General features: G+C 43.3%; 1 protein-coding gene across 2 annotated transcripts in view; it reads right to left on the bottom strand.

Moving 5' to 3' along the window:
- Positions 1 to 13,981, bottom strand: part of pcdh19 (protocadherin 19) — a 53,699-nt gene that overhangs the window by 17,848 nt on the left and 21,870 nt on the right. For both annotated transcript variants that reach the window (XM_078289178.1, XM_078289179.1), the window contains exons 3-4: positions 5,725 to 5,783; positions 3,706 to 3,878 (exon numbers count right to left, since the gene is read on the bottom strand). In XM_078289178.1, coding sequence (XP_078145304.1) covers positions 3,706 to 3,878; positions 5,725 to 5,783 — 232 coding nt within the window. The remainder of the gene's footprint in view (positions 1 to 3,705; positions 3,879 to 5,724; positions 5,784 to 13,981) is intronic.

Below are 13,981 nucleotides of genomic sequence, written 5' to 3'. Positions count from 1 at the left end.
TAAGTGTGAGCTATGACAATCAAAGGAAGTGGGAAAAAAAAGGAGCAGATTTAGCTCTCTTTGTCACCAGACCCCCTCAGAGTCTGTTCGCTTGCTTCTCCCTTGACATTAATGGTTCTCCAGAGCCAAAGCTAGCATGTCGTACATTTCAGCCAAATCCCCCTAACTTCACAGACATGCCTATAAAGATAAAGGAGAATTCATTTTATATAGCTCTTCTTTCCAGTTTATAGTTACAGCGATATCACCCATATCCACTGTATTGGCAGATATGAGGGAGCCATTACAAGTTAAAGATAGCCCTTCCTTTATAGATTTTAAGAGATTTAATGTAATTTGTTCTTCAGATACTCCCCTAATCTAATCCACTGGGTGAGGATATTTCAGGTCAGGTTTTCAGAAAGAGCGCACACTCCTCTTTAGATTCTTGGCAGGGTTTCAATAAAGCAACATTCACCCAGATTTAAGTCTGTAAAATGTCTCTTCAGAAGCACTTCGCTGAAAGTTACCTTGGTAGTGGCTGGTGCAGGAATAATGAACAGTGTTGTTGAACCCACTACTGAAGAAGAAAGAATAACAGCGCAGGAGATGGACAAAAGCCAAATATCAAGCTCCTCAATGGAAACACAGAGGAAACATGCCCATTGTGATACGCGGCTGCATTTGTTCGCAGCTGGATCTCGTCACATATAAACATGGATTCCCACGTGAAGGCTCACAAGATGGAGGGTCTTTGTATAAAGGTAACGGCTTGTCCCCTGGGCAAACACCACCTTTACATGGCACTGGGAATGGCAAACATTTGCACTGTAAAAGCCCGGGAGTTTAACCCTTCCCCCCTCCCCCCCTCCTCTCTTTCTCGGCACTTATCAACACAAGAAAACAGAACAATAAAAACACAAAAAACAAGGCTCCTCTATCCTCGGCTTGCGTTGGTTGTTGTCCTTTGGCAATTGCAGTCTCTCAACTTGTTTTCTGCTTTAGCTGGCAGGAGAGGCACACTGCACAACAGAGTTATTCCCAGCAGACATCTAAACAGCGGGGCGTTTAGTGAACATGCCTATTTGTTTTCTGACAATTCCCTCCATTCACTCAGTAGAACTACCGGATGGTGTCCATTTATGTCAATTAAGACAGATGAGCTCAAAGTAAAACCACGTCTTCACGACTGTAACCACTGCGGTTCTCATATTATACAAACCTCAACTGTTCCATTCCTGCCGTTGTACTCGAGTCAATTAGCACAGTGGAATATGTAACAGGGAAATCAGGAAGCTAATGTCCTCTTGGGAAAAAAGAGAAAAAAACTGATGATGTAAAAACCTCATCCAACGAAAGAGGCAGATTCAATTGTGTGTCATGCTGAATCTGTCCAGCTTAGCCAGCCCATCATGCACTTTAACTATGTAATTAGACCGTTGAGATAGTAATGGAGGGACAATTTCATTTGCTATGTCATTACATTTCTGCATGTGTAAGGATCTTTGGTCAATTCATTTAATAATTATGAACAGCTCTCATTACTCTCTGGCCTCACCACTGCTACTGACTGCTTTTCAAGACAAAGAGTAGGACAGATTCCAGTGAAGCCATTTTGTTCAATCCTCACTGCCTTTTTTGAGGAGGGAAAATGGCCTATTGCTTGGACATAACTAGGTCTGGAGAAGACTGTAATAAAAATGCCAATAACAACCACCCAATTGCAATTCCAAACAGATACTTTGTCATTATCTATTCGTTCTGGTCAAAAGAATGGACAGCACTGTGAAATAGCCTCTTGTTCTGTTTACCAGCAGTGTGTGTTGCATTACACATTCAGGACGCATGCATCCATTTTGCTGAAACAGATACAATCATCGGTGGCGTTAATGAAAAAAGAACTGCCTCCGAGAGCTCTTCCCACTTGTAATATTCTTCATGTACATCATTTCTAATTGTCTCCAATAATGAGATCCCAGCACTAGAGGACCTGTCAGCATGCATTTTTTAGAGGCATAGGAATTTTGTGGGTTGTGAAATAATTACAGCTGGCAACCAATAGTCAGCGAATTCGCTTATCATTGTTCATTATGTCTGACGCAGCCGAGGGAACACCCAGTGCAAGATCAGTCCAACGGTCCCCCATTTTCCGACCCTATCTATGTCTATCTTTATTTCCCAACCCAGTCAACGTAAAGCTACATAGGCGGCGGCCACAACGGCAGATCCTCTCCTATGGCCGCACTTGCATCCATTCCTTGTGGAGATGAACACAAAGTGGACGTTGTCTGAAGTCAATATTCCCCAATCACACCATTTAAACAACAGCCAAAATGCTTCAGGCCAAATGTCTGGTTTCTGAGTCATAGGGACCGCATCATCCACAGACAACACGAGTCTATTACTGCTTCTTCAACCACACCCTCACACTTCACGATCCACTGATAAAAATAGATAAATAATTAAAAAACTTGCACCCACATAAATTACTTTTTTATGCATTTTCATAAAGTATGATTCCCTTTCCTCTTGCTCATTAAAATTTCCTCCCTATACGAGTTGAGAAGCGAGAGAGTAGGATAGTGAGAAAGTAGACAGCCTTACTAGGGCAGCGTTAGTAAAAAAGGAACCAAAATCCTGCAGACGTTAACTGAGGGGAGAAAAAAAACTTGGGCAAAGAAAATCACAGCACAAAATTTGACACAAGTTCATAAAATGGAGCACAGTGTAATCAGCAAAGTCCAGATACAGTGTGTGATATCATCAAGCCTGGTCCTTAATAGTGCATTTTTAAGATAAAATGTCCAGTGTTTCCTCTTCCCTCAGTAATAAAATTGTTAATGTGAGTCATCCTAAAATGTCTTCAATTTTCACACACACTGACTCTTGTGCTCTACTGAGCCTGTACACCTGTGCATGCTGTGTTTCCTTTGAGCTCAGTAAATACCCTCAGGTGCATATAGTTACATACGAGTCTGTTCCAGACAGCTTTATCTCTCTCTCTCTCTCTCTCTCTCTCTCTCTCTCTCTCTCTCTCTCTCTCTCTCTCTCTCTCTCTCTCTCTCTCTCTCTCTCTCTCTCTCTCTCTCTCTCTCTCTCTCTCTCTCTCTCTCTCTCTCTCTCTCTCTCTCTCTCTCTCTCTCTCTCTCTCTCTCTCTCTCTCCTCAGTCTTACTCTGGAACATTGACTGGCAGTAGTTAAGAACGAACATGACCCTTACACTGACTTCTGCCAACCAAGTGGATGTCTTTTTAAACGGCGAGTCAGAAACGTAACATCAACATTAATTCCCTGCTAAATGATCCCACTGAATAATGGATGAGGGCACATAGAGATATGTAGATTTCCACCTTCTACCTTTGTGAGCCTAAGTGCTGCCATTCAAGCACATCTGAAGCCGGCCACCCCTCAAGAGCAGACATGGCTACTATCAGTCAATAATGTTACCTAAGCCTGTATCAAAGGCTAGCCTTTGCTGTCAGATATCCCTCACATTAGCTGCCTTAGCAGGACATCAAAGACAGGCACACTGTGATGTTATTCATACTTGCACATCTGAAGCTTGCAATGGGCATAATGCACCTTAAAAGATGCTCTGGCAGCACAAACGGGCTCGGACACACGCACACGTGCACACCGGTCTTATCTTGAAATTGGCATAACGCACTCCTAAGGATGTTCCAGTTGTACAAACACACACACACACACAAACACGCATTTTCTTACCTTGGTCAGGCAGCTGGCAGACGTTGGGGGGGACAGTCATATTGAGCACGTCATTGACAGCCGTGTCCACGTAGTGACCTCTCTGGACGTCGTGCTCACTGTCGGTCTGGTCGCTCTCCTCGTGGCCGCTGTCCTTCAGACTGTTCCCCTCCAGGTCCTTGAATGTCGATGTGCTACATGGGGGCCAGAAGGGAGGAGAGGGAAATGTTGATTAACTGTCACATCACCTTTTCTCACATGTTGTCTCTCTTCCCTTGTGTCTGATGGTCTGTGATGAGCTGTCCATCTGTCCCCCTGTTCTTGTCCTTCCTGTATATTCTGTCCTTTTATGTGGCCCATTTCCAAGTATGCAGCTGATGAGTAATTAGTTTTGAGATAAATCTTAGTTTAACCTTACACAATTTCACTATTTACGTCATTATTTCTGCAAAGAACAATGCCTCACTTCTGCCTCTACTTTTTCAGTAACCATGAAATAAGGAGATGCAGTTTGCAAGTGTTGAGGGCCTTTTTGGATTAAATGGGCATTTTTAAACCTCAGAGATAGCATGGCAGCTGTGGGCTGTTTCAGGCAGGGACATTTTGGATGGATGCACTGACTTCAAGGACATCACATTGAACAAACAGGAGACACTCACTCACTACAGTCAAACAAATACTGCAGTAATCAGGAATTCCTGGAAGGAAGATGGATGTAGGAAATGCTGGAAGCATACAAACTGAGCATCTGTCTTGTTTGGGGCTCACAGTCAATAAAGAGGGTGGGGTGGGGGGCACAATCAACAGCTGCACAGTAACAGCGTGATTTCCCCTCATTTGATTTCCATCCCACTGGAACAAATTCTGCTTTACAAACAACACTAAATAGGGGTGAATATATGAACATGTGTTCTTGCAGGAGAGAAGACTATATGAATATGGGTTCCTGTAGGAGGAGAAAGAGAGCATGAAGAAGAAGAAATTGGCAGAAAAGGAAAGGAAAGAAAACAAAATTGTGAAGAAAAAATAGAAAGGTAGAAGAAATGAAGGACAAGGTAGCTGCATTCCCCCAGCCCAAGCCTAACATTCTCCAGCCTGGGAGAGAGGACTGCAGTGGAGGTAATGCTGGCTCTCTGATGTTATCACTGTAATTGCACCTGTCCCAGACCATAGGCTCACTGGCTCCTGAGGGGATTTCTTTGTAGTGTGCTGCAGAGCCCCACACTTGAACGCTCTTTGTTTACATTAACGCAGGGAATCTTTGTGGAGGGAAATTGCCATAATGGGTTTTCAAAAGGCCAGGATGGCCTCAAACAAAAGAAAGCCTGGAATGTTCCATAGCTGCAGGTAAAAAGGGGGAATTATAGTATTGAAGAGAGCCTGGTCACAAAGCCCTCTAGGCTGGAGGGCATTATTATATGACCCCCCCCCCCCCCCACCCCACCCCTCCCCTCACCCCTGCATTCCCACAACCCTATATAATACCCCACTTCAGGTGGACTGAAATACCCAGTAGTCCTTATCTCCACAATGAAAATGTTTGTTCTTCACTTCTTCACTCAAGAAAAAAACATTTTTTTCAAAACAAATCTCCTGTGTATCATTTAATCATCTGTATATAATTTAATCATCAGCTTTAATCATCTTAACAGTTAAGATTGAGTAGTTATTTTAAGCCATGACTTGATGCCATTTAAACCAGGAGTTTTTGATGTTGCTAGTGAATAGAATTATTATAAGTGATAAGGTTATTCGTAATTGTGAAAACTGCTTTGAGATACTACTGATGTATGTAATCTAATACCAATACTACACATATGAGTTTGTGCCTCATCTAAACAAGTGAACTCGAAAATGCATTATGGAGTAATACGATTTATTCCTAAATTAGATCCCCTCCCCCCAATTAAACTGAATGAAAAAAAAATGCAATAATTCATAATGTAACTGCTGCAACTGTAGCTGTGCCTTCATTAGATAAAACAATTACAGATAACAATGGTTAAGAGGTGCTGGTAACAGTTCTTAATCAAGACATACCTTTTAATGAGGTGGGCTCTGCTGTTCACATAACTGGAGTCAATGGAATAATTCTCCGTCTGTAACAGAGGGATGCGGGGGATGGGGTGGGGTGGGGTGGTGGTGGGTGGGTGAGAGGGGGGCAACACAGAGAGGTACTTTTAATAATGGAAGGAACCAAAATAATGTTACCAGTAATTGCCTTTCAATAGAAATGTTATTTTACACAAAGGCCCCGGTGAGCAGCCTCAGCTTTCAAAGGGCTGAATCCTATTCTCTTTCAAAGCACACACACACAGAGAAGCTGAATGGGAGTTGAGAGCTAAGGAGAGTGCTGCAGTGAGCGCAGCCTCTCTTCTCCTCTTCACCCTCCCCTCTCTCTATCCCTTGCTCCCTCCCTCCAGCAGCCTTCTCCTCCACTGCCGGTCAGCCCACAGTCTTTAAAATGGAGTCATTAGGGAGGACAGAGCACCACGCAGAGAGAGGGAGAAGAAAAGTTTCCCTTTTTTCTTCTCTGAACTCTTCACTTTCACCATTTTTGAGAAGACATTAATGTAGGAATATTAAATAAATAAGTGCAAGAGGAGATGAAATTAAGAGTGTACCAGGGGAATCTTAACTTCGCAATTGCAGATGAAAAGGCTTTCAGAATATGCATACGATGGATCTCTGACCCACATTACTGAACACAGTTCAAAGGCATTCTGCATTCACTTTTTTTCCCAACGTTTATTTAGTAAGGAGAGTTTTTGAGGAGGAAGAGCACACTGACAGAGGAGTCAGTATACATTGAGCAGGTAGCCCCCTGTGCCTGCCAAGCATCTACTCACACTAGATAAGATGTCAGAGGGCCAAAGGGTATCAAAGCCTCTCAAAGGACTTTCCCAGTCCTGCGAAAAGCCAGGATACGACCCTTTCGACAAAGTTTGATAAGATGCAGGTGTTTTCTGCAGAAAAATAGCAGACCCTTCACTTTAAATTCCTCTGTGCTGATACTGTATCCAGATAAAAGCTGCGAGTCAATGGCTGACTTCCGAGGGAAGTCTACAGTCCCAGTATCAAAGCCATGATGAAAAAAGTCACCCCTATGATAAGAAAGGTTAATGCAGGCACTGGAGCACAGTTGCTGATTATCAAGTGAGCTACACATTTGACACAGCCCTGCTGTTGAGGCAGCGGCAGCCCTGTGCTGCTGTCATACATGGTGACCAAACACATTTGGATAAAACTCGATGTGCGCACACTCCTTATTAGATGTTAATGGGGTTGAACTTTTTCAAATTCTTTCCTGTTTACAACCTGTGAAAGTCTGTGTGGAATTCAAACCACAATGCGGAAAGAGAGCAGTGAGGACAGGAGAACAGTGGAAATGTCAAACATTAGCCCCACTCTTCTTGGATCTCTCTCGAGTAAGAACAAAAAAAAGTGATGCAGGCAGATCACAGCAGCCAGTGTGTGCTGTTTACCTCTGGTAAATAGCTCCCACGACCTGTCTGCGGTCTATGAAAAATGTAAGAGCTTGTTAATGCTACCAAATGCACGTCCTTGTTTGTTTAGACTCTTGGTATCCATGCCATATTCTGACGGCTTCAAAGACAGTATACACACTGTGCAGCATTCTGCTGCTCTCTGCTGCTGATGTGGATCTCTTCTCTTCCGTGAAACTTCAGGAACTTAACAATGTATGTCAGAGGGGTAATTATTGCCCAATATTCTCGAATGTCCTTAGGTCCACTTGGCCTATCAAAATACCTTCAATCAACGGAAAATAAGGTATTGTTTGCCGTCTCACCTCCATTGCTCCTAATTATCTTTGCCGGCAAATTATATAATGATTAGCAACAATGCAAGGGCAGGCCTCTGATTGAGGTTTGCTAAATGATGATGCAATGTGTTTGCACTGAAGGTTAGCATCATTCTCTCTCTTTTTTCACTGTTCACCCCTAATTAAACTTTAACTCATTACTATCAAGGAGATAATTCATAAAAGGCATTTTAATTAACATTTTATTATTAGCCCTTAATTTGGAGCACACCATGTTTGTTCACTAGCATTGGTTCTTACGCCTTTGTTCCTGTCCAGCTTGACTCCATTAACATCAAAGTAATTGGCACCAGCAAGACTCTTACAGGGGTGTAGGCCTATTATTAAAGGGTTTAATAATAAAAAAAACATACAGATTAATTAATTAATTGAGAAATTAATATATGGCATGCTTGACCAAAAAGAGCGCAATATCATTTTCTGACTAGAATTAGCTCTATAATATTTCTATATTATTGCTAATGTATCTGCATAATTATGTTCTTTTGGTGGAGTGTGCCACCTGTGCTCAACCTTGGTCCCAGTGAACATTCATTATACTGCCTCTCCATCTAGCTGTGCATCCAGTGAGAGACTAATGAACATGCATGGCATGATTAACAACGGGAAAACTTCATTTAAGAGACAGGATACAAATTTCCTTGTGAATCCCACTCTGACTCCAGCCTGTAATTGGTTTGGATGGTAGGCTGTGTGAGCACGGCCTCCAGAGGAACACAGTATGCCATGGCTCTCATGCTGTTCTAGTACTGAACAACTATATTTTGCAAATGCAATATTCCCTCAAGGTCTTTACATAAAGCCCTCTTACAAGTATATAGTAGATACCAAAAGAGACCCTTCATAATACTCAATCATTCAATGTTTTTAACGTTTTTGATTAGCCTGCTCTCCCAATGCTCATCTTCAATGGTCTGAGTAGTTGCTCCCAGGAACTCTATTAATCAGTGGAATCGGAAAAGATAACCATATTTCCTCTTTTATCAAATAGTCAGTGGAAATAAACAAACAAAAAACATGAGAGAGCATAACCTTGGGCCTTTATGAGTCACTCAAGAGTGCCTATTCTGAGAGAATGAGATGCATTATCTCTGGCTTCCTGTAAAGAAATGTTCGCCCCCACTTTTCTGACCGACCTCAAATTGGAGGACATGTCAATATTTCTTGCTGGGAGGTCAAGTTTCAGGCAAGAGGATGAGAACTGCTTAACTACAGCGAGGACACCACAAATAGCTACTTAATCAGGTTGGACAATGTGTTGTTGTGATCTGAGCAGCCCCAGTTTGCCGGCCAGAGCCACTCTATCCCCGTAATTATTGTTCCGTTTCATCTGGAGGACTGCAGGGAGGAACGTAGTCCCTTGTGTCACAGAGTGACTGATAGGTAGTGTCAGGACTAGTGGAGAGGGAAGTGGGAAGAGAGGGGAAGGGAGGGGAGAAGATGGGGAGAGATGGGTGAGACTTGACCTGCGGGAGACTTGTGGTCCAGCTGCAGCCCAGCAGCTCTCCCCTTTTCACCCTTGCTTCTTTCTCTCCAGTAAACCTGGGGCACAGGGACGATGGACTCAGTTCTCTGCCACTGAGAGGAAAAGCAATCTCCTCGCCTAGTTGCTGCCGTGAGATTTGATTTGCCTTCCTCCCAGCGTGACAATTGGTTCCGTAGTCTGGATGCAAGTGTATTCATTGTGTGGGGGCAAGGGGAGCACCAGAGAGAAGAGGAGGGGTGGGGGTGGCGGGTGAGTGAAGACACCGGTTGTTACACCAGTAAGCACCAGACAAGTTCAGCAGATGTCACAGAGATAGGAGAGAAAGAGAGAGAGAAAAATGTCACACAGCTGCCCTAATATATATATTATTGAGGCTGATACAGCAAACTATACAATTTAAACAGCAAAGCAAGCCAGAAAAAATATGGACAAATTGAAGCAACATGTGCTAATAGCATATTATTTTTTAAATAATGGGTGCTTAAAATGGCAGCCTCCTGTTTGTAATCATTCATCTGTCAGGCTCATTCCACAATTTAATATGTAGCCAGTGTTTTGTTCTGCGTCTTCCCCTCTGTCCAGAGTAGCAAGAGTGGAGAGTGGAGCCATTAATAGTATTGACATGAAACCAGAAGGCTGTCATCTTGATACACATGCTCCACTATCAGGCTGCATCCTTCTCTGGATAAAATACTATATTTTTTTAAAATGCTCACATTTACTATTTAGTTCATTTAACAGAAAAGAGACAATTACAGAATTAAACCTTGCTTATGGGATGGGTTAGATAAAATTGTCTTTAAAAAAAAAGAGCATTTAAAAGATGGAAAATCGATTGGAGAAGTGAGTGCTTCACATCTGTCATGGATACAATGCTTTAATCTTATCAATGTAGCTGAAAAAAACACAAACATCCAGCCACAGCTGTTTTGGACTTAAAACTCCTTTATAGTCCTCCCATCACACTAAAATACACAGTGAAAACATATACACGTACAACAGACTAGACAGAATCAACTAAAACTGTCAGATGGCATTTTGCTGGCTGATTTTGTGTTTGAACAGTTTGAGTTTATGTCTCAGTCTTCATTCATTGTGGAACAGGCTTACTCATGCACTCCCTTAGGTCCGGGAAGGAAATGTTGCACATAATGTGCCTTGTTATTGATATCCTATTCCTCAGGAAAAGGACGGACGGAGAGAGAACCAGGGGGTGTACAGGGCAAGCCAAGTGTAATTTGAAAATAAAACAAGCTTTATTGTCTGGCTAGATTTGGTGTGGCAAGGCTGAAAGAGTAGTGATGGAGGGAAAAGGAAGAGAAGAGAGGAGAGGAAATAGGAGCAAATCCTCTATTGGCTGAGGAAAGGTCAGTGTCTGAAGCTGCCTGTTTACAGATGCATATATTCCTCCCTGTGTAATGCTGCAGTGAAGCTGCAGAGGAGATGCTGTGTGTGTGTCTGTGTGTGTGTGTGTGTGTGTGTGTGTTGCGTGTGCGTGCGGCTGTGTCTATGCATGGATTTGTGTACATGTTCGTGTGCCTGTGTGCCCAGTGAGACAGTACAGCAAATAACTTTCTCATCCCTGATCTGCTGCTCATACATTGCGACTGTGAAAAGAAATGCTTCACTTCGAGCCTCTCACACACTCTCATTCTTGCGCACACATGTCCACACAATCTCTCTCTTTCCGCTTCTCCAAAAAAGCGCTGCTCCAACAATCCCTGATTTGCATGGCTGTGCTGGCGCCCCCACCACCTCGGCTCTAGGTCTGCACCCAGCAGCACCTCTAAGCAGCTCAGATTCACTCTGTGTGGCACCCATGACAACGACACAGACCACCAATGCACCTGCTAGGAGTGGGCTTATTTCGTGTTTACCATGCGAGAGGGAGGAAACGCTCCTCAGCCCCTGTAAAGCTGCCAGATCGCCCCGCTACCGCTAACCCCCCACCCTCCGCCGCTCCCCCCCCTCTGCCCTCTACCGCGACTACCATCATCACCACCTTCTTCCCGATTATAGAATTTCCCATAGATCCTCTGCCATCTGCTAGATTATAGATTTCCCTCTTCCTTTAGAGAAGGCTGGGCCCCTCGGGGAGGATCAGCGGTAAAAAGGGTGAAAGAGTGCCTGAGGCACAGCCATGGTTGTGGATGAGATTACATTTTCTATTTCTGCCTGCTAAAGGGGGCCTGCCATGATGAATACAGAGAGTTGTTACCATTTAATATCAACTGGCTCCCCTGCAAACTCAAATTATACACAATCAATCGTGACAAAGGGGTACACACGTGACAAATAACCTGCCAGTTTCTCTGCATCATTTTACTTCATCACCCATCAATTCACCCCAAACCCAGTTGCCCATTTGGGAATCAATCATGTTATGAAGGTGAGTGATTTTGGAGAGAGATTGTTGAAAGAGCTTTTTAAAGCTCCCTGCTTTGCTGTAGTTTGTATATGTCTGTACTCTGTTTGGCTGCAGGTGCTGCTGCATTTTATGCAGGACAAAAATATCAACAGGGTGAATTAAATGTCATCATGGGGTCACTTGACCTTGACCACATTTAAGTATCGTTGGTATTGTTTGAGTGAACTCTATAACTGGTTGTCAGAAACACAATGAAACAGATATGTAAACACAATGCCACTTCCTGGTTGTGTTTCCCACTCATTTATTCTGCCTTCCCGTGTGACATGGACAAATATTTACCCATTCTGACCAAAAACAATCACCCCATGCTCTCATGAAGTGAGGAAAAAGGCCTAGATAGTAGGACTATTGCCTCGCTCCACCTGTGTATCAGGCCCACACACTCTAGGAAACTACAGATCATGACCCGTCTTTTATTCTGAAACAGAGACAATAGCCTGGACCAGTCTCCATGCCACTCAGGCCCATAGGCTCCATACAAGTCCAGTCAGTAGAGATGTGATTAATTATACATACATTGATAGCAACAGCATTAATTATTCATGAGCTTCTCAACGTCAAAGCTATTTCCCTCCCTTTCAGCATGATGAAAAGATTTTAAATAATAGGCTCCCCTTGCAGACGTCTGCATTCCAGCATAGCCGGCTGACGCTAGCGAGGCTTAAGTCCGGACTGTTGTCTTACCAGGGAGTCATTGTTCAAGCCTGACGAGCCCATGTCTCGACATGCTAGTCAACAGGGCAGCTGAGTGGCTACCTGGGTTAATGTTTTTGTTTGGCCTTTGTGCTTTCCAAAACCGTCTCATAAAAGCAAGCACAAACTCAGAACAAACACAGATTACGTGTTAAGGGTGCAAATTATGTGAATATTACATTCCTCCACCACAAATTGGACAGGCTCATTTTCACCTGTTCATCACATGAAAAGGTTAGCTTAAGTTAAGTTTAGGCAAGTAAAACAACTTTGGTTAAGATTAGGCTTGGTTTAGGGTTATAGGCAACTAAAACAATTTGGATAAGGTTTTGGTCATGTTAAATAAGAAAGACTTTCAGTAAAATGTAAAACTTCACTCTGAGTAGAGAACTTCTTGGCATGAGTTGGGAATTGAACGCGGGTCGTCAGAGTTGAAGGCAAACGCATACGGCCATCTACCACCACAGCCTCCACAGCCGTACTTTCCACCGCACTACTTCAATGTCAAACTACAGCTGTTTCGAGCCATGCCTCCTACATGTAATCCTTTTATAATGGGGAAAGGTATTTCTCTCACTTTCCGTGCACGGAGTATGTATTTGCATTTTGAGACATCGTGCTTGTTTCAAAAAGTTTCGGGAGCGCAGGCTGGTGGTTTCATGTAATTCAGATGAAGGCATAGTATCCACCCAGAGTATCGGTGCAAAGGTGTCTGCTTCTTCACACCATTCACATAAGGCTGGATGGAGTTACATTTAACACCTGTGTCTGAAGCTGAACCTGCGTGCGTGCGCACAGGTCTGTGCGTGTGTGCTTTCAGACTTATTCTATCTGCCTGTCTGTTGAGCATGAAAACCTGAGTATTTCTATGAGATTAAGATTCATGGTTTTACATAGTAAAAAGGGGGAGGGAAAAAAAAGACTTGACTATCTATGCTGTTTCCAAAAAAGAAATCGGCTTACTTTTCTTAAAGCCCGTGGAGCCTAATCAAACTCAAATAGCAAGAACTTCCCCCTTAGGCGAGTCCTGAGGGATTTTCCTTAATTTGGATGTCAGACCCAAAAGTTTTCACACTCCTCTCATCCCAAAATCCGTTAATGTGTGTATGGCGCCACATGAGAAAGGTAGGTGGTGATTCTTTGAACATCCGTCCGGAACTCTCAGTCAAACGTCAAGGGTAACATCTAATCCAGGTAGATTTAGCGGGATTCCAGTCCTTCTGGGAATGAGCATTACAAACAGAAGTTATTAGCAGGCATTTAAGTTTCCTAAAAGAATTACCAGCAAGCATTTCTTTGTGAAGTCTCTTCTCTGTTGTGGCCTATATCTCTTAACCAGTGTTGAAGGGGAAGGGGGACGCACTAATTTAGTGTACAAGGAATTCCCAAAGGTTTAGCCAACCTCCCTGGGCTGGGCCTTAAAAATAAACACAGTATACACAGTATTTTGTAATAACGCTGTATTTTTGGAATTAATTTTTGACTAAATTAATGCACGTAATATTAGAAATCTGTGCGGATGAGGACTGTGAATCTGCGAAAAGAACTGATCAGCTTGTTCAACGCTTGATCAACGCTACAGCATGGTGGAGCATGGCTTCCCTCTGAGGTATATTTTCTCTTAGCAGCTTGTAGGTGGCAGCCAGTCACATCAGTTTTGCTATAGTCCTCCCCCGTCTCTCTCTCTCTCCCTCCCCCTCTCTCTCTTTCTCGCTCACTGTGACAAGGCATCTTTCCAGACATTTTTGTTGGATGGAGATTTGCGGCAGCTCATTACAGACTGGGAGGCTCTGTAAGCGGATGCACTCACTCGGAGATGGATTGAGTGGGTCTGTTTATTGAC

The sequence above is a fragment of the Centroberyx gerrardi genome, chromosome 16, assembly GCF_048128805.1.
Source record: "Centroberyx gerrardi isolate f3 chromosome 16, fCenGer3.hap1.cur.20231027, whole genome shotgun sequence".
In the NCBI taxonomy this organism is placed as follows: Eukaryota; Metazoa; Chordata; class Actinopteri; order Beryciformes; family Berycidae; genus Centroberyx; species Centroberyx gerrardi.
Note: the sequence above shows the minus strand (reverse complement) of the source record. Positions and strands in the feature narration are given on the sequence as shown.